Raw genomic sequence first — 27,459 nt, forward strand, 5'->3', positions numbered from 1 at the left:
GGTACATAAATCCCCCTCACTTTGTACAAGTGAGTTCAATTTGCAGAAAAATTTAGTTCTTGTGAATTATACTGTACCGTATTTGCCGGAATGTAAGACGCATCTTTTCCTTTGAGAATAATCCGAGCTCGCACTGAGCTTCGTAATGGACAAACACCGTGTGTGTGGGTTTTCTCGGGGTTCTCCTGTTTTCTCCCACTTTCTTCATTCCACCATTGTCATTAATTTTTCATATCAATGTTATTTTTAGTCTAGCCGGTATAATCGTGGGACGTAAAACTTAAAGCCTTCATTTCATTTCTTCTAAAATACACTGCTTCTTTCCGCTTCTTTGTGTGCCTTGATCAAATTCAACTGGGAAATGGTAGACAAACACTTCATTTACCCGATATTTGATTTTTGGAAGCTGAGCGCTTAACCTAAATCAGGTTAATCTGTGTTATGGATTATGGAGAGTTTGCATGGTTTTTACATATCAAAATTTTTATTGAAGGTTTCACTTGGAAAATAGGCATTAAAATTATTATTGAAGTTTACAGTAAGGGTCATTCGAAATTTAAGTAAATAGATTACGGAATTGAAGTTCATGCTACTTACTGACAATACACACAAAAATCATTCTTGCTCGAACTTTTTTTTTTTGATATAGTGTAATGTTATTATAATTATTTAATATCCTACAATATATATTTATGAAAAGGGGGCCTTTGAGGGTCTATTTCAAGGTCTTCATGTCCTTGCTGAAGACGCATGTTCTGTTGCACATCACCGATCGCGCGTGCCCAATCGTCTCATGCTACGAAAACCAGCGGCCGGAAACACATGGAAAGACCGGAAACAGACGTCGCTTCACAAGATGCACAAAATCACTGTCTTTACGTCTTCAACCACAGCTTCTGCATAGAACGTAACGCACATTCACTGTCCGTGCTCTATGTTTATCGTCTTCTTTTTTCTTTCTTTTTTTTTCATATGTTCTGTGGGTTTGTTTGGCAATTCAATTGTTCTTTCTTTTTCTTTCAAATAATCAGTTGTTTCGCTTCTTCGTTAGTACCTAAAGTGGATTGAACTGGAATCCATGGTTCAGTTGAAATATGAAAAAAGTTCATTGTTTTGTCTCTTCACTGTTTGCTTTTCTTCCTTTTTGTAGAGTACTATATTCACTATTGAAAAAAAAATTGTGATAGGTTTCAAAGTTTTCTATAGTAGTTTACCAAGACGGAAGTCAGAAAAAAAAAAAAAACAACTCAGATACAATTCCCATAACTCGAATAATAAAATTCTCGGATCATGTTCACTCACGTGTTTATGACCTATGTTAAACTGAAGCTCTTAATTTATATTAACTTTATCCACTGCTGCATCCTTTAAGCTACAAAGACAAACAATAAATACAAGTGAGTGATGATGCAAGAACCGTAGAAAAAGAGAAAGAAAAAAAGGAGACAAGAAAGAACCCCAAAGAAAATTAACGAATACTATACACATCTATACACATTACACACACACACACACATATATATATATATATATGTATACCACCAACTCACATAAACTGGATTCGAATCAGAGACTTTTCGCACCAGACGTGAATGTCCTACATTGAATCAGTTTGTCCTTGTACTACACGTGAGTATTCCAGAGGAATGTTTTCTTCAAATCAGATCATTATCTCACTAATTGCATTATGATTCATTCTAAAGCACAAATTAAGAGAATTATTATTATTATTATTATTATTATTATTATTATTATTATTATTATTATTATTATTATTATTATTATTATTATTATTATTATTATTATTATTATTAAATTTAGAAAGAATCTCGTGCACGTTTTATAAAAGCAAATGAAACCATGTAGAATACATAATATATAACTTCGCGAAACTTAAGTACATTTTCCTGACTTTCTAAGATCTTTAAAGTGACTAATAGGAGAAAATCTACTTAATTGGCAAAAGACTCAGAATAATTATTAGGCTATACAAAAACGGTGTTTCAGATGTAGTATTAATTATTCACAGATAGTAACATGAATTAATTTGAGTAATAAAGAGTTCACATAGACTTCAGATGAACTTAAAATCAGCAAGTATTCCATATAAAAGAGAAACATTTAGTGAATGCAAAAGTGAATTATTTTTTTCTCTGACATGGTCAATGATACCTTTCTCAAACTTTCTCTCTAACTTTATCTTACTAAAACGAAACTTCGCCACTTTTAGGATGAATTTTGAATGAATAGGTTATGCTTTAATGGAAGCGTCAGCAGCGTGGCTATTTTTTCCTCGTTACGAAGATCAATTTTGAGTACAGAGCTCATAGTGTCTGGTCTCTTCTAAATAGTTGAAAAGTATCCAAAAGTAAATGAAAAAGTGACCAAAATCTCATCAAAAAATAACTTTAAATTGGCTAAATTGAATTTTACGTTTTTTTTTTTTTTTTTTAATAAGCAAAATAGGGCCGGCTGGATCATAGTTGAAATACGCAATGTTTTAACAAGTTAATATTGAAAATTATTTTACTTAAGTTTGTCAGCTAATAAAAAAAAAATGGATTACTTGTGTTTAGAGGTTCATTATGAATTACATACTTTCCACGGTTTTATACTCCAACTTTGATCTAGATAGGGTAAGGCCAAATTTCTATATTTTCTAGATTACCATTAACTGGTATTAATTTTTTTTTATCTTGTATAATTGGTTTGATATAAATTTTGGCTTGGTACCACAGGATTGGTAAACATTGGTATGGCTTCTACCAACATTCCGCATACAATGAAAGTAAACTGTGAACAGGTAATATGTGTTATTCTTCTTTAACACAATAAAATCAAAGCAAATAATATGGATTGGTTTATACCCTTATTATGAACTTTTAAAATAAATTACAAGTGTTAACTAAAAATGCAGCTGCATACAAAATGCTTACAAGGGCTCTCATACCCATCTTGAGAGCTTAAGAACCCACTAACCATCCACTGTGCTTTAGAAAGAATAAAAGCTGACTTGGTTCACATGTGGCAGCAAGTACTGAAGTTTTCAGAAGAGTAATAAGTAACAAGTTTCTGCCTTGTCCCATTATTTTTATCATATTTTTCTTAGAAAACTGCCAATGCAAAACATAAATCACACGAAAAAATGAATTTACCCCCAAGAAAGTAACTTTTAATGACATATTTGAAAAGAAAAAGTAACTTTAGTGTCCAACTTGAAAAAAAGTAACTTTTAGTTAAAAAAAAAAAAAAAAAAAAAAAAGGTGACTCGCTATGAGCTCTGTGAGTACTGATATACATATTACTAGCATAATGAGTGGAATAAATAATACAGAGTAGCGAATGACATTCAAGTTTGATTTCAATAGCCAGCCTTATGATGTCCAACGAGATCTATAATGTACACTTTTACCCGATTTAAAATGATTATATAGTATACTGCATGCATAATGATTATTTTGTAGTAAGTAATGCGATCTAAGTCTTGGATGTTAACATCAAATATTGCTTTTGATTCATGACTGTATATTTCTAAATTTCGAGCTATCGTAAGTTAGTATATTTTGGAAACTTTTAAATCACGAGTATCTTTAAGTTGGATTTTATTTATTACTATTAATAAGTTCTTTCCCAACTAACAGTTACTGAAAATTGGCCAAGGCATAATTTTAAATAATAAATTTACAGCAACAGAAAAGCTACTGACTTTTTTTTAATACACCATAATGCAAAACCACGTACATTACATTCAATGTAAGTTGGTAGGAAAGAATATTTATATTTAATTCAATTTTGCCAAAGTCGAACTTTTAACAAGACTGCACTACTACATAATGCACCATACCGTATGTAGTACAAGTGTACGTCAATAATTCTAATGATTTTGGAGCGTGACATGAAATTTGCTCAAGAACGCTGCACCTGACTCATGCCTTTCATTATATTTTAAATGTCTACGTAAAATAACACGAGACAAGGCAGTAATTGAGGTTTAAAAGTTTGTTTATGATCTATGTTTATTAAGTCAAGGTCATAAAAAAAATGCGTGAGCAGAGAAAGTCTTAGGTTGACCGCACTCCACCCCTAGAAATCTGGGTCGCTATTTGACAGTCATAAAATCAACAAAGAAAAATACTGACAAATGTTAATTTTTATTTATTTTTCTAACAAAAATAACTAATACTTTTGTTTTTTAAAAAAATGAAAGAAGTTTTGTGACTTTCCTAAGTCCAATCTCGGGTTTTTTCTAATGCAAATAAGAAAATCCTGATGAACTTGTTAGGATCGTCAAAAATAGTGTGGTATTGAATCAAAGTCTGTAAGTTACGAGTTGTGTACCAACTATTTTAACGCATTAGCTCTTCATGCATTATTCACGTTAGGAAGCTGAATCCTAGATAAATTATTTTTAATCTGAATCAGAAATAAAAATATTAAATAGGCAACATTAACCTGTTTCTTTTCCTCTGTCCACGCAGGTTGCTTATTGGGAGCATCAGGTGCAATTGCAGCCTTCGGACGTCCCTGCATCTTTTTGTACTCTTGAAGGATTGGAATCTTGGCTTTGAAAGTATCAGAGTTCTTGTCACCGTTTAGGATTACTTCTCTCTCAATCTGAAAAATATTAGAAAGAAAAATACTTCTGCAATTTACTGAGACCAAACGAAAGTACGTTTACGTAACGAAACTTCCAAAGATAGTCTAGAAGATAATATTTACAGCCATTGCTGATACAGGGACATTTTAATAAAAGCTAATGATTAATCCTAAATACAATTACTTAAGGTTGTAAAGCGGGCACTTTTTAAACTAACCGTTTTCATGTACGTACATGATAACTTTTTAGTATCATGTCATCAAGGTACATAAGTGTAATTAGCTTCTGTAATTTCCAGTACTGAGTCCAGACACTGAAAGTTGATTATAAATGAAGTTTCTATTTGTTTTATTAAGTGAGTACTAATTGATGTCTTTTATGATGAAACAGTTCATTTATTTTATTTTATTAAAAGATAACTATGCATTCTACGAGGGGTACTAAAAAGTTCGTGCAGTCACCTATGACGAACTACCAACTCCCTTGGACATGCATTTTATAGTTAAGTCCTTGTATGTTAAACATACAAATGCTCACTCGTTAGAACAACTCTTGCTTTTTTTCTTTCTTTCTTTCTTTTTTTTTTTTTTTCAGGTAAAGCACTGAAGTGCAATGATTGGCATGCTTGAGGTACGGGGCGTCATTAAGTTCCTCTATCTTTAGGAGAAATAATCAAAGCAGATCCACGAAGAGATGAAAGAAATCTATGGGGATGAAAGCCTATTCTGTGAGATGGTATCCAAGTGGAAACGACAATTCCAAACTGGACACATGACCACCGCGGACGCCTCTAGATCTGGAAGTCAATCTTTCACTGATGATGCCGCCTTGACAGAGAAAGTTGACAAGATCTAATGGAAGACAGAAGGATAACCATTGGAAATGTTATGTGTGCAATAAGTATGAGTTATGGGTCTGCCTGGAATATCATTCACAACCAGCTAGCTGCATCTTCAGAAAGTGTCAACACGGTAGGTGCCACGACTGCTCACACTTTTGTAAAAGAGAAATGTTATATCACTGTGAGGTGGATGAAGAGGACTTTTTGGGTAGACTAGTGACAATGGATGAAAGTTAGGTTTATTTTCATGACCCACAAACAAAGGAAATGAGCAAACAATGGAAATACCTCGCCTACTCCACCCCTAAAAAAGGCGCGAATGCAGAAGTCTGCCGCCAAGATGATGTTTTCCGTTTTCTGTGGCTGTGATGGGGTCATTATAACTGATTACTTATCACAGGGGCAAACTATTACTAGTATCTATTATTTTCATCTCCTGACTAAATTACAAGAGGAACTGAAGAAGAAACGTCGTGAATTGGTGACAAAAGGGGTGCTGCTGTTGGCATACAATGCATCTGCTCATTCCGTCCATACATTCATGATGAACGCAGTGGAATTAAGATACAAAATATTGCCCCCACCCTCATACTCACCGGACCTAGCACCAAGTGACTTCTTTCTCTTTTCAGAAATGAACCATCCACTCAGAGGACGCCATTTTGACAATACGGATGACATCATATCAGAAGTATAACTGTGGTTTTAAAGCCAAACTGCAGACTTTTACAAAACAGGCTAATGGAAGTGAAAAACCGCTGACAAAAATATGTCGCTAGGCACAATGACTACATAGAGAAAGACTAATACCATCATGGTGTAAGATTTCTCCAGAGTGGATTTCTTCTAGGTGATTGCACGAACATTTTGATACTCCCACCAACAAGCAATTGACAAAGAATGAACAACCACTTGAGGAAAGAAGTTAAATATATAAGAAATTCATATTTCCCATATATCCCAGGGATATTTTCTGTTGTTTCTAGTAATTCCGAAACATTGCTCTAACATTTCAGAGAGGCATGCATTTAGAGTTGTCAACTCGAAAAGTATTTAGTAACAGCATTAAAACTATGTTTATTAGTAAGATAATTCCAGAATAATTCTAGAGTATCTTAAAATAATAAGTTTGCCTCAAACATAATTAATGAAACATGTAGTTCAGCTTAACTTATCATCATCCTTTTAAGTGTAATTACAGAAAATCAAATTTATGAGTAATTACCATGTAAGCAGATAATGACACAATAACCAACTAATTCTGTAGTTTAAGAAAAGTTGGAAGTTCATCACTACAGAAACAAAGAAACATTAATGACCGTCTTTATAGACATAATAGCAGTAACAGTAACACTTTATTTTATTTAACATATTTTTAATGGTAGAATATTTGTCGACTGACTTGAAAAGATTGATTTTAGTCTGCAAGTACAAGGTATAGCTTAAACGTATCAGATGTGCGTTCTTGTTGAACAAAACCTGCCTCCCATCCTCTCTGAAAAGTACAGATAGAATTCAATCAAAAGCAACTCGTCTTTAACCACTTGTAATCTTTATTTCAAGTCGTCTTAAAATGAGCTACATACGGTTGACCCCCTTCCTCCCCCCCACACAAAAAGTAGTTTTTTTAATTATAATTTATTTTAAAATTCTGAACTTACCTATTTAACATTAACACACATTTTCTTCATGAATTTCTGATGAATTGTTTTATCACTGCTCTCTTTGAGCATTTAAGATAACACACAGCTTACACGTCCTTTTGTCACTAAATTCGGAAAGCGTCAAATCGACCAACTTTTATTCAGTTTCTTTGTCATAGAAAGAACGTGATACTTTGTACAACACTGGAATCAATTTTGGGGGAGCACGGTAGCTCAGTGATAGAGCGCTTATCTCTAGTGCGTGGGGTCCCTGATTCGATCCCCGGCCAAGTAAATTTGTGGTGGACAACATCATGTCCGTGGATTTTTCGGGGATACTCCCGTTTCCTCCCACTTTCTCATTCAACCAATTCTTCCATCATCATTTACTTGCTTTAATCATCGGTCTTCCTTAGTCTAAAGGGCATAAACGTGGGACTTTAAACTGAAAGATTCCATTTCATTTTCATTTGAAGTAAATTTACTTGCAAGTTACTATTTGATAGTAATGAACATTAGTGTTTATTTTATTTTATTTTATTTTATTTATTTATTTATTTTTAACGGATGACTTAAAATGTTCGGGAAATAACTTACAAAACTTTTGAAACTGTATTTGTCATAACTCGAACATGTGCGTAAAGTAGTTTATTGCATACATATATGACAATAAGAACCGTGATAGATTTATTGCAAGTTAATGGTTGGTAACACTGATGTTTATATTTTAGTTACAAAACTGCCCGTCTGCACTCGTTTGCTGGTCTGCCTATAGTTTGTCTGTCGAAGTTTAAGGTCATTTTTCAGCATCGACGTGGATCTACACATTAAAGTGAAATTCGAACCACCGCAATGCGTTTAATACTGTTCCTCAGAGAACCAAACCTAGGACTCCGTGCACCAAAGACGTGCTTGTTAGATAAGCGGATGAGGTTTTATTAGTTGTGGTAATAAGATGTTATGGTAAGCACAAAAGAACATAACAAATTATTTTAAAAAATTGAGCCAACTCATGCCAGGGCAGTTTTCCCTTTGCTAAGCTCCCCTCTTCTTTCTGAATTTTAAATAATGTAGACAAGAAGAATATGAAAAATGTACAAAATAAATCAGATGGTGTCTACAAAACGATATTAAATAAAGCACTAACCATTTCTATTTTTTTTTTTTTTAATAGACCAGAAATTTGGATGTGCAGTTTATGACGTCATAACTGGTAGGCACCTAAATTTATACGCTATACGAAGGATCTTTTAAACCATTATTAGTTCCGATAATAGCGTTTTGTAGATACTAACTGATTTATTTTCAACATTCTTTTTATATTCTACATTGAATTTACATTATTCGTTAACATTCAAAAAAAAAAAAAAAAAAAAAAAAAAGCGAGGTGGCCTCATTGAAGAGCCTAAGTGCACGGAACAAACTCATTCTTGAATTATTAACTGATTATTTAGTTATTCTTGAATTATTAACTGATTATTTAGTTATAAATAATCTTTTGGGACGCCTCTTCTTTAGCAGAGAACGTCGTAAGATCATCGTCGACCATCACCATGCTTTAGTACATGAATCAATGGTAAATACAGATCAAGGACCTCGTGAAAAATAAACAATTTATTTGTCTAACAAGTTTGTGGGTTAGTATGATATTAGCCACAATCCATCACAGAGGACTATAGGATTGTAATTCTCTAAGTGTCTCTTTCGGAACATTGTGAAGACAAAGAGAAAAAAATTCTTAGAAGAATGATTCTATAAATATCACAGGATTAAATTTTTAAAAAAATATTTCTTGTGTATATGATAAAAAAAATATTCTTGTGCGCTGGTATGATTCGTAATAACAATGAAATCACTTACAAATAGTGAGCTTGTGTCAATTTATATAGAGAAGGACGTTACGCACTGTTTAAGAATAGTGGGACAGTATGTGGTAGTTCAATGGTAAGATTGCTTACATTTCGAGAACTTGGTTCTAAGTTCGATTTTAGGTTACGAGCGATGGACTTTCTGGTGAAAATTACTGTTTTTCGTGACTTTCTTAGCGGAACCCTAATTTCTTTTTACTTCATCTATGCATCATTTTTTAATATATCTTTTATGACCTCAGGTGCGTGGGATCTTTTGTTTGATGCTCGACCACGCAGGTTTGTGGTGGACAACATCATGTTTGCGAGTTTTCTCGAGGTTTTATTCTTTTCCTTTACATTCATATTCAATAAATCCTTTCACATTTATTTACTTTCATTTAAATCTGTCTCCTTTATTTTAAAGAGCATAATCGTGGAACGTAAAACTAAAAACTTTATTTAATTTCATTTTACATATTTTTTTATTATTTACAGTAAAATCTATTAAGTTGGTCACCTAATTACCTAAACTTGTAATTTAATGTTTCACGATCATACCATTTAGAATAAATGTTAATACAGTGAGACTAGTGTGGCCACCCTTGGTTTAAAGATAATTCAACTTGTACGAGTTGGCTCACATGAACAAAATTATGTAGTTAAAGTAATAAACTTATTATTATTCTGCAAGCACTACTTGTACAAGTTGAATTATCTTTAAACCAAGGGTGGCCACACTGGTCTCACTGTATTTACATTTATTCTAAATGGTATGATCGTGAAACAATAAATTACAAGTTTTCATTACTGTCTGCAGATGTGACTACATTTGATCTTATCAATATCAAATTAAATTAACAAAAGTCTTAAATTTATTCACACTAGTTGAGAGAAGTGAAGCTGTACTTCGCATCAAGTATCTGATTTATAAAATCAAAGAACCAAATCAACATATTCTCAAGTGAATGACACACTACCAATTTACTATCACTGATTACACGTAGTAAGTTTTGTCAACAATGATTTGCATGTGCCATAACTAAAAGAAATGATAAAGAAGAAAATAAAAAGAAATTGGAGCGAATAATAATACCAAGTAATTACGAGAGTTTTCTCAAAGTGTATTGTTTACGAATTCACGTCCATTGTATACTTATAATACCCTTTTTGCACATAAATGGCGCGAATATGGGAGAATTCTTGCATCTCCATATTGTTAAGTGTAAAAAAAAAAAAAAAAAAAAAAGTATTTCCTCCTCCTACCAATAGTCTGTCACATGGGAGCACTGACCCTATTGCTTTCAGTGTTTCATTGACTGAGTGAATGTCGTGATTTTCTAATGAGAGCCAGCCACGCAGACACAGTCATAAGTAAACATATTTTCATACATGCATTTTGTTTAAAGGTGGAAAAGGAAAATGTATGCACTTAGTGAATGAACTACAAGAGACAACGTGTATGATTATGTACGCCGTCTGCACCTTAATCTTAGCATTGAGGATAAACATGTGTTATTGTGTCTACGATTTTTTTTCAATGCTTGCCTCTTGATACCTTCTTTTTTATTAATTACTAATTTCTTTTATTTATCAGAATTGTATAACACTCCCTTCGAGGGCCTCCCCGATGGAATCAATTATATCAGGTTGTATTAGAATGTGTAAAGTTGAAGATGAGGTCTGTAGTCACTCGCTTGAACTTCTCCTGGATATAAGATATCAAAGCTGCAAATGCGCGAAATAGAAATAGATGACATCACATCGTTTCTGAAATCCCCGTGAGACGGCACCAGGCCGTATCTGGTCGCCACCAAAACGAAGGTTTGGACATAACAGGAGTAACGCATCTGAATTGTTGTAGGTTCCAAGACCTTGAGCCGAAATCCTTCATTTACGAGTTAGTTAACAACAGAGATAAACGAACAATGTTATAAATATACATAAATTTACAAAAAAAAGTTAGGTAATCACACAAAAATATTGTTTTAAGAGCTGCACAAGAAGATAGGACTTGCGAAGTAGCAGCTCTAACAACAAATACGAGAACTAATAAAACGCCATCACAACAGAAACAAATGGAAGCCATGTGCTGATATTGATAATTATTACAGGTAAATTAAACATTACGTTAGCAAGTACAGAACAAACTAAGTTGACATATAAATTATCGTCATTAACAGTTTTTTTGTTTTCTTTTACAGAATTATTCATCTCCCAGAACGATGTTAGCTGTTACGGGAAGGAAGGAAGGACGCCGTCGACGTTGTAAAAGATACTACGATGGACAAGTAAGTACCTTAGATAGGTGTTAGTACCTTAGATACATAATACGTAAGAATATAATAATACGTAAGAATTTCCGCTATTTATCAATTAGTTTCGGAAGTCTTACTTTTCGTTACTAAATATTTATTCACTTATTCTTTATTTATCTACTTATTTATTTACGTTCCTTTGCTTATATATATATATATTTCTTCCAGATGACACAAGGCTAAATTAGAAACCATACTATGACCATAACTAACAAAAATGTTCATATAGCAGATACACGACGAGTCCCAAAATAACCTTCGCAGATTTTGTTCTAACTGGAATTTTAACGGTATGTATGATTTAATCTATAATGCAGACATCGACGTGATACGAGGTGATATTAGGACCAGAAGAGTTATGATTAAATTAGCAATTCATATTATTAATATCAGCCATTACATCAATCTCAAACTTCAAACGAGAATTGTTTTGAACTTAAGTTAACTAAAATTACTGTTTATCAGGTTTCTGCAATATAAAGCCCCAGTTTCTTCGTAAATTGTAGCTTCTGCTATATTTTGCTCCGTAACTTGTATTTTCAGGAAAATAAAATGACTTGACTTTGTTTGTAGTTTTTGAATTGCTTAAATTTATTAATTTCAGGAAAATAAAATCGACTTGACTTTGTAGTTTTTGAATTGCTTAAATTTATTAAATCATTCATCAACCACGATCTGGCTTTAATTATACAGTCGCAGCACTTTTATGGAACTTAACCTATATTTCATGTAGTACAGACTTTATTCCTTTTCTGTTTTCAGATCATTAATGGTATTCGCTCCGATCTTAGTGGTCAAAATCCTGTGTAAATGACACGATCTTCAAAGACACAATTTCTTATATGCTACCGTTGGTAAGTGGTGCCATTCTGTTGAAAATAATCACTACAGAGTTTCTCATCATCCAACTGACTTATGAACTCGTGGAAGATTATTCCTATGAAGATTTTTGTATCTATTGTAGTGTCGAAAAAGATAGGGTCAATAATCGAATGGTCTCTTATCACTCCAATTTTTCCATCATGAACGGATATTTTGTTCACAGTATGAGGATTCTCAGTAGATTACAATTGTTGCAGATCAGTAATATATGTCATCTCCAATGGCATTACCATGTTTATATATATATATATATACATATATATATATATATATATATATATATATATATATATATATATATATATATATATATATATATATATATATATATATATATAACAAAGTTGTTTGTACAAATTTCATTACAAAATGGCCAATAATTTCCTTTTAAAAGTTTGAAAATCTGGGGCCGAGAACAAGTAGTACACCCTGTATAATAAGCGTATAAACTTCGGCTATTTATTATTCATGTCAACTACTCGAAGTAAAATTTGACAGTGCGTTTACAAAGAAACTGATTTTTGTCTAAAGAAGACTTATCATCACTATAGCTTAGAACAAAAAACGAAAAAAGAAAAAAAGAAAGACATAAAGGAAGGAAGAAAGGAAGAAAAAGAAAAAATTCACATTTATTTACGTATACTACTAGTATTTATGCATTATACATGTACAAAAAGGAAGCTGAGCCTGAGATAAATATTTTTCTTTGCATTAGAAATCAAGTATTAAAGAGCTAACATTACACTCAATAATGACTTTTTAATTTTTTTTAGAAAGAAAAAGTGCACAATAATTTCGCCATTGCTTGCGATCGTCGTCTTTTCTATTAACGTATTAAATAATTTATTTATAAGTATTACGACAAATAAATTAGTGTTGGTTGCTACATTCAAAAATAACAAAATTATAGTATTCAAACTGTGGTCTTTTTAATACGTGTATAAAAGATCTTACACGGTGGGTCAGTGGTATAGCGCTTACCTCTGGTGCGTGGGGTCCCTGGTTCTACCCTCGGGCCAAGTAAGTTTGTTGTGGACAACATTTTTGTGAGTTTCCTTGGTGTACTCCCGTTTCCCCCACTTTCTCATTCCACGAATTTTTCCATCATTATTCACTTGCCTTAATTATCGTAACTCTTATCCTAAAGGGTATAATCGTTAGACGTTACACTGAAAAATTTCATTTATTTTTTCCGGGGAATCGGACCCAGTACATTGAATTCGTGATCAAATAACCTCCTGTGTTCCTCACTAGTGGAACCAGAGAAAATTATTTACTCTTTCTCTCTCTCTCTCTCTCTCTCTCTCTCTTACAAACTCCATCCTAGGCAGAAATATGGCTTAGAATAAATTATTTCGATAACTCTAACATACCTAACAGCAGAGAGCCCCTATTTCCTCAGTGCCATATCTAAATATACATGGAAAAAAGCACTACTGGACTTAAATATCGATTTTCCTAATCTGAGAGAAAAAGGGACCTAATTCTTATCTATCTATTTGCACTCACTATGTGCAAGATTCAGAATAAAGAGAAGATTCCCCACTCTCTCTTTACCTACAAGACCTAACACAGTCTTCGAGCTTCCAACTAAAACTACCGCTCCCGAGCAAAAATCACTCGAGTTTATATAAAGGTGAGTAAGAAGAAGAAAATAAAAAGAATGTATCTATCTATGAGATATATGTAAGCTATTGAGAGAAAATTCCTCCCGAGAAGAAAGCGTTTGATACAGTTACCCAAAAACAGTGTTGCTAATTAACTGGCTACAATTTTAAGAGGTTAAAAAAACTTTATGATTAGTAGAAGAGTTGACTATAAAATATAAAATGTTAAATTAACATATATATATAACAAAGTAATAAATGTTCTTAACAACTAGACACAAAATTATTTTATTTAATATATATATATATATAATGAGAAATCCAACAAGTAACTCGAAGCGTCACTTGCATATGTATGTCCGATTTTTTATCTAACAGTTTCAAATTCTTGACTGCTTTCTAAAATTGGATGTAATACCAGCTACGTAAAAAAAAATAAATAAATAAATAAATAAATAAACAAAATAAAAAAGAATTTAAAAAATTAAAAAAAAAAATAAACCTACTTTTTGCAATCTCATCTTCTCCCTCCATGCATTAAAAAGTTCCGTACGTCTTTGACAAATACAGTATTTTGTTTCAAACTATAACTGAACACATTTTTGCGTATTCACTAAATGAAAGAATAAATATCGTCATTAACAAGGTATACAAATTCTAACGATGCTAACATTAAAGAAGTTCCCGAAGAGTCAGTTATATTAAAATTCACAAGCCGTTTTAATATTTTCTCTGTTGATATTTTTATTTATTTAGTTTTGAACATACAAATATATACGTAAATGCACTATGACGAGTACTTCTGTGTATTCAAGATGATTGCATGCTATCAAAAACATTCTCACGTATACAATACAATTATATTTGTCTTTCAGCGTGAATACAATCTTATTATCTTTCACCAAGTGGCAACAATAACAATTTAGTGTGTGTGAAAGTCCATTCATTTTTTTAAAACTATTATTAACTTTCTGTGGTATATCATTTACTGTGAAAAAAACATCTACTGTTTAAGCTACGATTATGAAATTTGCAGCGTTTTTCTTTCGAGGTCGAGAACGAGAGTAAGGTGACAATAAGGCTTATATGTTGGTCAAAATATATTATCAACAGTTTATCAACAAGTGTACTAGACAAATCAGGTCACACCTTTGTAGAGAATGAATCATCACACCATACCACCTATTGGGAATAGAATAGATTTAATTACTGAAATATATAGCTTGCTTTATCTCAAAGATAAAAATCAATCTAATAACACAATTCATGCTTCGTTAATAATATTTCTTTAATTAAAGAAGTAAATGTAATAAATAATTTAGAAGACTCTCGTACATAAGTTACAATCTAACCTCATTGCGAAATATTTCTTTGCTAAAACAAGATTAAGAAAAGAAAACAAGCGTGTCATTCCTGAACTGATCTTTTTACAAAAGGATAGAATTCATAACATAGTTTTATGCTCTAATGTAAATGAAAATGCCGAAATTTTACGGCGAACAAATTTTGTATTATCACAAAATTCCCCTTTTCGTTCACTTTTCTCATTGCAAAAATTGCCACAGTCTTTGGGAAGAAACACTCCTTAACAAGGGAATCTTTGTCATGGTATAACGATTGTTTTTTCTAGAACTCTACTAATTTCGTGCTTCTATACAGAAGAAAGAAAAACATATTTCATTCTTCAGCTACGGTTGAAGGAATCGCACGTCAGTTTAGTGTTCTCTATGGAGAAGTAGATTTTTTTTAAAAAATCTTTTTTACAGATATAACCGAGTGATTTAAATCGATCATGGGAAATATTGCAGAACTTATAAATGCTTGAATTTATTTTTCTTGTTAAGCAAGTCATGTCTGAAAAGAAAAGGATTTTTTTTTTTTTTTTTTTTTGTCAAAAGACAATTCCAAGAAGATCCATATTAAAATAACAGAAATTCAATTTTTAATGTTGACTTCAGCAGAAAGAGTGTTCCGTGATACTGATTAGTACTTCATTGGTTATTTGAACATTTTGTTAATCTAAGATCTTCTACTTTCAGTTGTCACATTGTATTACACATCAAATTAAAACAATTTGGGAAGACATGATTACGCTAAATAATCATTTCTTGCTAAATAAGGCTTTTAGGAGTGAGTAATAGAAACAATGTCTGAAAATAAGCATTTACACCAATTTGTTGGTGGAATACACAAGATGTATTATTATTCAAAATTATGATTTAAATATCACTTTTGCTACTAGTCTACATCCCCACTAATATGAGTATAACATTATCAGTTTTCAAAGTCTAATTTAGTGCAATTCTTATTTCTGAATTAACTGATTGAATACTATTTAGTAGTGAGTAGAAATGGATAAACCTAATTTCAAAATTCTAACACAGACATGTGATCAACCGTAAATATCAATAATCACGTTAAATCTTTTTCAATTACTGGAGGTTTCATGTCTGTTTCTAATACTAAAACTATGGTATAGGACCTAAAATTTAACAGGGAATGCACATCATTTATGTATTACAATCAAAAAGCCAACTGAAGACCTCAATAACGAAGGCAACAATACAATAGGTTGTTTTTCTAAGTTGCATCTTTTTATATGTACAGCTATTAGTTAGTAATTCATCCTATAATATGTTATTCTGATTTAATTTTTGTTTCTTTGTTGGGAAACATTATTCTAGTAAATTGGGGAATATCCATCCATTCTTCTCTCTGTCTTATGTTTATGCTTTCTGTGAATTTACTTACTTCTTTTGGAGGTTTCATTTTGTCATATTTAGAGTATTGAGTGGCAATAATTTCACCCCCTCCCCCCAAAAAAAGTTCAGTTTCTTCATCTAAATCTAATCTTCCAATGAAATGAATAGATATAGCCTTAAAAGCATGTTTTTTTGCTTTACAAAGTATTCAGACGCAGATTATAATTATATATATACACGTTCCTGTAAATTTTCAAATCCTAATAATATAATAAATTATCTGTTTCTAGGGGGCCGGGGGCATAACCGTGGGATGTAAAACTCAAAGATTTCATTTCACTTTATTATCTGTTTCTACCATAAATTTTACGTTGGACTGAATACTGCTTGATTCTTTTAATTTAAAAAAATCTAGCTGGAATTAATGGTTGTCTATCAACGAAAGGGGAAATTTCGATGTATCTCTGATACGAATGTCTAAGTTTTACGAAATGGTTAATTACGACAATTGCAAGTAGATTATTTGATAATGGACATAATCATACAACAACAACAAACCTAAAACAAGAAGAGGTTTTATGTTTATCCATTGTAGTTTTTTTCAAGAGTATCTGTGGTAAACTACTAGAATTATCCAATTCATTTGCCCACACAACTTATCCAGTCTCTCTCTTGCAAACAATTTGGCTTGAGAAATTCATAGTGTGATAAGTGAATGAAATTGAATCTTAAAAAAACAAACAATATGCATAAATTTTCGTAATTAATAGCTTATCTGTTTTAGTGCTACAAAGTTTAAATTTAAAATTTAGTACAAAAGGAAGGATAAGGGATCAAATCAAGAGGAAAAAGCAGAGTTCACGTATTTATAATACATGTAAATCTCTTTGCTTAAAAAGACGATTAGTGGGTGTATACGGAAGCTTTCCTTCCATCATTCACGACATGTACAGCACATATAACCTTTCACTTCGATTCTGAACACAAACTCAATCTAGTCTTTCTTGAAGCCAAATTAGGTGGAAGGTTGATAGATCTATTGGTAGCTTCGAAAGTAACGTATCCACTGCAACTTTTTTTTTTTCTTGATGTTCTTTGGAATTAAGGTTAGAGTATCTCTCACGCTGCTTATTAGAAAAGAAAAGAAGAAAACAAGCGGCTTAAAAACTAGACAATAACTGGGAGGAGCTGGTGCGACATGTTAGGCCTTGTTAGACATGTCTTACGCGCTTCTTTTCGGAATCATATATATTTTTAAAACATCTTGCGTTGGATAATGAGGCCACTTAGACTCTTCGCAGTCATTTATGTTGTTGGTAGGGTGCTAAAATCCTTGTAGGACGTGTTCGTGCTATAGTCTTTAGAGTTATTTTTCAGTATTTTAAGGTTACTTTATTCTTTGATAACCTAATTAGACGGATAACCGAACTGTTGTCTCAACCGCCTGAAAATGTTAAGTATATTCTGCGGGGGGGAGGGGGGGAAATAATGAAAACTAGTAGATAGATAAGCTCTCTCTTTTATAATACTACAAATGCTACAATATTAAGATGTTCTGATATTTAGAAACATCATGAAGTTACAATTTCTTTTTATATAAAAACTTTAATGTTGAAATTTACGTAAAAATTTATGAAAGTTGAATAAACTAGTCATTCCAGTATTATTTCTCTCTGGTAATAAAAGAGTAGATTAGCAGAGAGCAGAGAAATATTAGTTTATATATATTAGATTGCCTTCGATGTTTGGCTCATAAATAAAAACAAAATTGGTTAAGACTACATTCCAAGTGAAATTCCCAAATACAAATATAAAAATTCTTTCTTTTAGGAAAAATAAACTACAGGTTTAACTCCTTGTTTGCACTACTTGTATGGTATCTTTTTGCACTCGTTAACGAGCATGAAGTTCTTTTAGAAACATTAACCCGAAGACTATAATTAATCTCTCTCAATAATTTTAAAAAAACAAGACTTGAAGAAAACCTTATATGTACCTTGTTTTTGGTGTAAGAGTTTCGGTTTCGATTTCTGGTGAGAATTCCATGTTATTCGGATCCTATATTAAATTGTAAATTAACCTCGAAGATGGAGAAAAGACCTTAAACTTCCAAACAAACACACATTACAATACATCTATAAATAGGAATACGTCAAGCAAATTTATCTCACAGTGGATTTTATCTCGAATCATGGCAAAATATAGGCTTATGTTTGTGAAGCCGCATGTAACAAGGCTATTACAAAAATAATACTATTTCATTTTTATTTTTAGATTCTTTTCCTTTCTTATCATAGTATGTAGTTCAAACAATATCTATAACACATAAGATTTTACTAGTAAAATATTTCAAATTTCAAATATCCAAAACTGTAAAATTGACAGTGTTTATCTTTGATAATTGATTTGGTATTCAAGATAAGACAAGCGTTGAAATACTGTTTCATATTTTAAACTATGAGAAATGCAATCTAAATTGGAAATGGTTTTTAGCACACTGCTTAGCACAGTACAAAAAAAAAAGTAGATTAATCAGTCCCGAAAACTCTACGATATATCCAGGAAATCAATCTAACCTATAGCTACGTTGATAACTTTTGTATAACCACTGTCAAATATACCGTGAAATCCTACATGAAACGCCAAATAAACTTCTTCCTAAATTGAAGGCCTGAGAGACTAGTAAATCCAGAATAATTTTAACCTAGATATAACCATAATAAACTTTTACCAAACCGTACAAAACTCGAAATAAGTATTTCCAATGGTTGTTGACTCGTATATCACCCAATTGAAATTTTATATCGAATACGAGTTAAGGTTTGCTCGGGAAACTTGAGACAATACTTGTTAATTTATGTATTAACAGAATTTTCTATTTAAAAAAAAATGCAAAGCAGTCATACTTATAGATGACATTCGAGATACTGATCCACATAATTTAATGCGGATATCAAATTTCCACGTTACTTTAGCTACTCCGAAAACAATTAACACGAAAGATTTTTTTGTCCAATTAGAATCTCAATGATATAAAAAATAGACGAGACATGTGCAGATATTTTCGAAATATAGGTACGGAAAAGAACAGAGAAAACTAGCTTAGTCGACACAGAAAACTAATAAGGAAGAGTTATGAATAGTAATGGGAGAAAAGTACAATACTGTCGGTAATTAAAAAGAGAAAAAGAGATGAGTTAGGACATTGTTTGTAAAGAAATTGTATCAAACGGACTTGATAGAAGGTATGGTAAAACAAAAAAAGAGAAAGAAGGTAAAATAATAATAATAATAATAATAATAATAATAATAATAATAATAATAATAATAATAATAATAATACAACTGATGAATTGTATTAAAATACTAACTTCTATATCAAGATGAAAAGGTTGGCTGAGAACCACTTCTCAATTTCTGCCTGTAATTGCAGAATGATGACGACGTAACGAATCTCAAATGTAAAATTCATAGAACTACGGGCGTCTCTGTCGGGGGAGGGACGAGAGAGACGCGTCCCCCCTATATTTTGAAGTACAAAATGTTTAATATTCTATCCTAATTTAGTTTGTTTATTAACCATAGAATACCATATAAATAATAATAATTATATTAAATTGGAATATAATAATCAGGCTGTGAAACGATTATAACAGAGTTCCGTGAAGGTAAGCAGAAAGATAACGAATGGAATCGGAGGTAATAAACAGGTTGGGCTAAGTATTACTATTTAAAGCACTTTCTTTGATGTTCCCCCTCTCTAAATTTTATATGCCAGAGACGCCAGTGCATAGAACACTCATATAAATGATCAAAAATTATTTTTGAAGATAGGCAAAAAAAAAAGTCCTTGTAAAAAAGAATGGCATAAAGTTAATATACCTAATATATCAAAAGATCTGTGCCATAGGTCAATTCCTTAATGAGTAAAGATACAAAAAAAAAAAAAAAAAAATAGCAATAGGTAGTTTTCAATCTAAAACTGTGGAATTTTTTCCAGTACCACCAGTTGATTGGGCTCCACACTGGTCAGGTGCCCTATGTTAAATGAGAGAGAAAAAAGAAAAAAGCCACCAGCTCTATTAGCTGTTCTCTTGCGACCTGGCCATACTACATTATTGGGAAACGGATTCGAAGCATTCTAGCTTCAGTCACACAGCAATGTGCGCGTTCCCCGTCTCATCTTTGAGTGCCTTTACTTTTCGTTCTAACAGCCAGCTGAACTAAAACGCTGCTTTTTCATTTAACATAGGGCATCATGTAAGTGTGAAGCCATATTAAAAAAAAGAAAGAAAAGAAAACGAATCCAACGTTTTAGATTGAAAACCATACATCTCTAACAATTTTAATCTCTTTCCAGCTTTTTAGTATCTTGATTCATAACAGAGTTGATTTATAGCCCTAGATTTTTAAAACACCAAGTACACATATGCAATCATATACAAAATTAATTTATATACAACACAACCTCTTGCAAAATTCAAGTAAGAAATCTCTACAAGCCTCTAAAGTATGTTGTTCAGTTTATCTTCGCTTATAACGGGTATTCATTTCATAAATACATTTGACTCTGCTTTTCCATTATCCAACACACATAGGTGGTAAATTTGTTGCCTGATGCGAGACAAAAGATTCGCCTAATAGTATATGTTCACAGTCATATGGTCATTACATAAATTTTCCTCCCGCTTTGACACAACTACCGCATTCCTCTCGCCTAGACAAGTATAATGACCGCACCTACGCGACCGTTTCTATCCAGTGGGAAGTGGTAAAGTAGCATTTTCTTTATGCACAGTTAAAAGAAAAAGAGTTATGGTAGGTCCTATGAATCACAGCACAGCTAATGTAAATGCATAAGATGCGAATTATATATATATATGGCATAGCATGCCTACTGATACTGAGACAACTTGCTTTTCAAGTTCTAATAACGTCAACTTATCTGTTTTCATGAACTACTTAAGTGTGAACTTATTGCTCTGAGATAAATGTTGTCATTCCTTATAATTAAGCTCAAATTGATTGAATGACAGGGTTTAACGTCCCTTCTCAGCACCAAGGCTGAAATGGGACGTATGAAACAAGTCTTTTATGCAAGAGGGTACGATGAGAAGTTTATTAAGTGAATGGATAACTTACGTAGCATGGTCTACAAGTGTAAAAAACATCCAAAGAAACTTAAAACATCATGGAAAATCTGAAATCAAAGCCTGTGGGTGTGATTAAAAAAAAAAAAAAAAAAAAAAACTGCGCGAACATAAGGACGTTAGCGACTATCTTGAAGGCCGCTATATTGCATTTTCATATTTTTTTTTATTTTTTTTTTAAAAAAGTGGGAAATATGTTACGTAATTACCACCTACCAGGATTACACATACAGAAAGCAAACGCGCTAATCACTTGGTTGTAAAAGGGCACTGATTTAATACGGGTCTTTAAAAAAAAATAATAAAAAAAAATAAAATAAAAAAAGCTTAAAATACAAGCTTAAAGCTTAAAATTTCTTAACGATGTTGAATACCTATGCCATCTTTATTTATTTTCCTCACTGATTTATACGGGGAATTATTTTCTTTGAATTGAACTGGAATTTTAATGATGAAGTTGTGTTGATTTTTTTTCTTCAGGCCTAGTTAAATGTCTCTTCCTTTATCAAAATGAATTTGTACTATATATTAATCTAATATTACTTAATAAATTTGATTATTAAATATTAAAATTATACTTATCAAAATGTAATTTTCACGAGGTAAGTGACACTTAAATAGGTTTGAAGAAGAAAACAGAAAAAAAACAAACTATTAAAATTCAAGTTAATTTTAAAGAAAACAAAAATTGTTCCACATATAAATCAATGGACTACAAACCAAAGGTGTTAACCACCGTTAAGAATTAAAGTAGAAAAATGAATAGTTATCAGATTTCTTTTGGTTACGCAGTTTTGGATTATAGTTTTTTTTTGTTTTTGTTTTTTTTTTTTTTTTTTTTGTACCGAAATTGATAAAAGGTAAATTTTGGCAAGCCAAATTTGATTGAGTTCAGATAAAGACAAAAAAAGTAACTGATAAATGTTTTAAAATGATCTGAAAACAAAAGTCATGATAATAGGCCTGAAACTTAATTAAGATTCTAAAATCATTTCTAGCTAACTAGGTGAGGAAAGAACTCCCGTTACATCAAAAATAGTCCACCAAGTCACCATACTCGATGGAAACGTTTATAAACCGTACACTAACGATCTAGCGTGAAACACATATAACTTTTTCCTTCTATTATACATATTCATCTCTTTTCTTCGCATCTTCTATCTTTATTTTCTCGTCTGCTCACATAATTATTTGGCCAAATTTAACTGGAATGCTATTCATGTTATAGAGAATAAATTGCCAAAGCGAGGTAATTTTTTATCTTTTCCGATATTTGTAAATTATTCAAATTATCTTTCACAAGCTTAATATTATCACAAGGGCACTTGCAGACTAGTTTCTCAAAGAGAATCAATAGTTTATTTTAGTTTTATTTTATTTTATTTTTTTACTAACTTATGGTTTATTGCAATGTAAATGCCCACACCTTCTCCCAATGATCCTATCAAGGGACGAAAATAAACATGTATTAACCCTTTATTTATGAACCCACAAAATATGCTTCTCTTTTTCCTAAAGATTTCTTCGGCCATTCCTATCCTTCCTTTTATCCCATGTCACATTTAAGATCTTCACCAATAATAGTATCCATTTCTCACCTATCTACTCTCTGCCTTTCGATTTCTAGAATTGATACAGCTTTCTTCTTACTAACCATAATAGCTTTCGAGTTTTTAGTATGTATTTGGTATGCTAAAATACTTTTTAATTGCATTTATGAGACTTTACGTGTATAATATCTATGTATATTTAAATATGGATTACAAATACAATTCCCTTCACTTATCGTTGGTGAAATTCTTTCAATTTTTTTTATTAAAGTTAGCCATATTACACACAAATGTAGTGTAAGATGAAATACCAGATATGAGGAAATGCTTGAAAAATACACACCAGAAATCTCTGGGAAAACAATGGACCTACCGGATAACTTCTTTGGGCCATATCTCTTTATTGAGCCTAATAATTTCAGTGTTGTATTCAAATATTCGAGCTCTCGAATGTCAACAAATATTATGCTTGAGCACAACGAATCATTACTCATTTTATTACGTACCATCATTGAATCAACGTTAATAGTATTTAAGCTATAGACTAGTTATTTTGTGCTTACTTGTATTCGTGTTTGATTTTTACAAAAAATATAATAAAGGAACTTTGGCTTGTAACTTCAAAAATGTGTAATTGTCTGTATTAGGCGTATAATGTATTAGCATTTGTCTACATTATATAATGCTATTTCTGTTATACAAAACTTTTTAAACCTATACTTCTAAATAAGTATTCTTTCCAAAGAAATAAAATAATGTTTTACAATATCATTTCATCTTTTGTAACACAAAGAAACAATATCTTATCCTCTTTAATTTCTTTCTGTAATTAAAGTACAAAACATTACATAAGGGTACTATCATTAGGGGAGACCGGGGCTATTTAAGTTAAAACAAGAAAAAACATTCACTAGGCGTTTACTGTGCGCAGGAGCGTCATAAACTTCTGTTCAGTTTTTAGTTTGTTGTTCGTGTAAAAAAGTTTGGTGTTTATATCAGTCTCAATTTATTCAACAGTTGCTGGAAATGTGAAAATTTTCTTAGCAAGGTGATTTGCAACACCTATTGTCTTGGCCTTATATAATGTTATGTATATAGCAAATAAGGTGACAAAGCTGTCTGAGCGAATATATTCACTGAAGCATTTGCATATGTGTAGGTCACAATGTTTGCATATTTCGGATGCTATTTAGTTGTCTTTATCCGCAGAGGCGGATCCAGGACGGGCTTCTTGGGGGGGGGGGGTTGTAATATTGCTAGCTACTTACAGTTCATTCAACGAACCTTCTGATCCTGATGTAAACATTGCAGAATTGTATTACTCCGCCAGTCATCGGATGATTGGCTATCGGTCAGCGCTTCTTTCGAGAAGCACGTGCTTGTACTCTGTCGATGTTTTACTTATTCCCAGCATGTGGCCATATTGATAACTGTGATTCGCGCTAAAGTTGGGTCAAAACCACTTTCAATGCATGCGTATTCTCTTTTATTGCATTAATTCAATTTAGTTCTTAGATAAAGTGTTGTTTCTGTTGTCTAATTCTAAGGAATTCTGGTAATGAGCCTTATAAGCAAGGACTATTTTCTTCTGCCGCATGGATGTTCTAAGGCTCTCTAACCAATAAAATCCAACAATCACCACGTGTATTTGTTTACATGAGGTACTGAACGTTCCTTGAATAAACTTTAGAGCTATATTTAACTCTTTTAAATTCTTGCCTTTTTCGGCGTTTTTCTTGAGTCTCAGATAAGCAGCGACAGTGTCATCCCTATTTATCCTAGGATCATGGTTTATATCTCGTTTTTCTCAGAATGGAACGGCCTTTCAAACGGTACCACTTACATGTCCCTATAATATGTCAGAAGGGAATTATTTGAGGGAAAATCCGGATTTTTTTACCAAAAAAAACTTCTTCAAAGTGTGGGTACCCCTGAGGCTCTACCGGGTCTGCGCACAAACCTCCAAAAATTTGGAAAAATACTACGTAGTGTACTAATTACTTGTGACAAATTCGAATTTCCTGTCTTGAATACTAAGGTCGGGAAATTATTTTACCCATGTTGAGAGAGCATCAAAAAACGCCCCAAAATTCCCTAACATGCAGCCTACAAATTTTATGGTTCATACGTCGTTTTGTTCAGAATAGAGTAGCCTTTCAGATGGTATCACCCGCATCTCCCTCGGACATCCCTAAGGAGGGAAAAATTGAGGAAAATAGGGATTTTTGCTGAAAAATTCCGTTTTTTCCGGTTTGGACCCCTCTGGCGCGGCCCTGGGGAAACATAGAGATCCAGAAATCACTTTAAAAAATACTACGTAGTGTGCTAATTGCTTGTGTCAAATACCAATCTCCTATCTTCAACACTAAGGACGGGAGAAATATTTTCCTCTTCTGCGAATATTCCCAGAATGTCCCAGAATACCCTATATAAATTTCAAAAATTTCTTGACACGTCCCTAATTATCGTAGGATCACGATTCATACACCATTCTCTTCAGAATAGAATAGGCTTCCAGATTGTATTACCCTCATGTCCCTCGGACGTCTCTAAGGAGGGAAACATTGAGTAAATAGGGATTTTTGCTGAAAAATCCCTTTTTCCCCATTTTGGGACCCTCTGGTGCGGCCCTGGGTAAACATAGAGATCTGGAAATCACTTTCAAAAATACTACGTAGTGTACTAATTACTTGTGCCAAGCACCAATTTCCTATCTTCAATACTAAGGACGGGGCAGGAAAAATTTTTCCCTCTTCTGCGAATATTTCCGAAATTTCCCAAGGATACTATACAAACTTCAAAAATTTCCTGACGCGTCCCTAATTATCGTAGGATGATGATACATACGTCGTTCTCTTTAGAATGGGGTAGGCTTATAGATGGTATCACCCACATGTCCCTAGGACGTTCCTAAGGAGGTTACAAGTGAGGAAAATTCGGATTTTTGCAGAAAAAATCCCTTTTCCCCGTTTTGGGGCCCTCTGGCGCGGCCCAGGGTTAACATAAAGATCTGGAAATAACTTTAAAAAATATTACTTATGGTACTAATTATTTGTGCCAAATACCAATCTCCTATCTTCAATACTAAGGGCGGGAAAAATATTTTCCTCTTCTGCGAATAATTCCGAAATTTCCCAAGGATACTATACAAACTTCAAAAATTTCCTGATACGTCCCTAATTATCGTAGGATGATGATTCATACGTCGTTCCCTTCAGAATCGAGTAGGCGTTCAGAAAGTAACACTCAAATGTCCCTATCATGTAGCCGAGCGGAGCAAGAATCGCGAAAGTGGGATTTTTGGTCAAAAAATATCCCTTTTTTTTACCCTTTTGTTCCTTTTGAACCCCCCTTCTATGTTGACGAAGAGATCCGAAAAAAATTTCATAAAAACTAATTGGTCCACTGATTGTTTAGGGGAAATGTTAGGATTCTAGGATTAAAGAGAAGCTCACCAAAAAATGTTGAAGTTAGACCTCAGTAAAAAAAAATGGAATTTGTAAATTGATGACGTCATATCCCCCTATGTTCTGACGCTCGGAAGCGTATAGACCCTTCCAAGGCTTTCTTCGATGCCTCCTCTCTTGGAAAATAGAAAAAAAACGGAACTAAATAGCATTCTTAGTTCTTTTTTAATCGAATCTTTAAGACACTACAATATCGGTCGAAAACGACCGAAAAAACTTAAAAGGGTTAAGAGTTCCAAACTCTGGGATGGGTTTTATTTATGTATAAAATAAGAAAGTTTCCTCTTCTGGGGAAGGGGCGATCGCCTCCCCTGGATCCGCCCTTGTTTGTCCGTCACGTCTGTGAGTGGCAGTTCCTTATTTCCGAAAACAAATAACGGGGCTGTTTTAGCCAATTGAATTTTGAGAGAGATGTGTAGGAGCTTCGAAAAAAAAATGTTTGTGGGAAGTGCTTAATTTTTATACTCTTTTGGTTCATAACTTTCTAATGAGGAAAAACTAATTTGGATAAGATATTCTTCTCTAAAATCATTATTTCTCATATAGTTTTAATTCAGTAAGTTAGTATGAAACTTAGATTTAAAAAAAAAAAATAAAGAAAGAAAAGTACAGCAACGACTCAAATAACCATTTCAGAGATCCAAACACCTCCGTGTTTTTTTAGAAAATTCATTTTCAGCCATTTTCACTTTAATACTTTTTTCCCTGACTATTGGTTTTAAAGTAAGATTTCAGTTCTTTGCTACGACAACTTACTAATATTTTGCTATTATAAGTTAAATAATATATTGCATTTGTTTTCAGAAATCTCTATTTTTCTCTTACTATACTCAAATAGCTCCAGTCTCCCCTATT

General features: G+C 32.5%; 1 protein-coding gene across 7 annotated transcripts in view; it reads right to left on the reverse strand.

The window, feature by feature from the left end:
• Positions 1–27,459, reverse strand: part of LOC145695076 (uncharacterized) — a 386,749-nt gene that overhangs the window by 35,795 nt on the left and 323,495 nt on the right. For 6 of the 7 annotated variants that reach the window (XM_081771934.1, XM_081771932.1, XM_081771935.1 and 3 more), the window contains one exon: positions 4,453–4,614. The exons of the other annotated variant lie outside the window; for it this stretch is intronic. In XM_081771934.1, coding sequence (XP_081628060.1) covers positions 4,453–4,614 — 162 coding nt within the window. The remainder of the gene's footprint in view (positions 1–4,452; positions 4,615–27,459) is intronic. 7 annotated transcript variants of the gene reach the window in all.

The sequence above is a fragment of the Thermobia domestica genome, chromosome 9, assembly GCF_964235325.1.
Source record: "Thermobia domestica chromosome 9, izTheDome1.hap1.1, whole genome shotgun sequence".
Classification (NCBI taxonomy): domain Eukaryota; kingdom Metazoa; phylum Arthropoda; class Insecta; order Zygentoma; family Lepismatidae; genus Thermobia; species Thermobia domestica.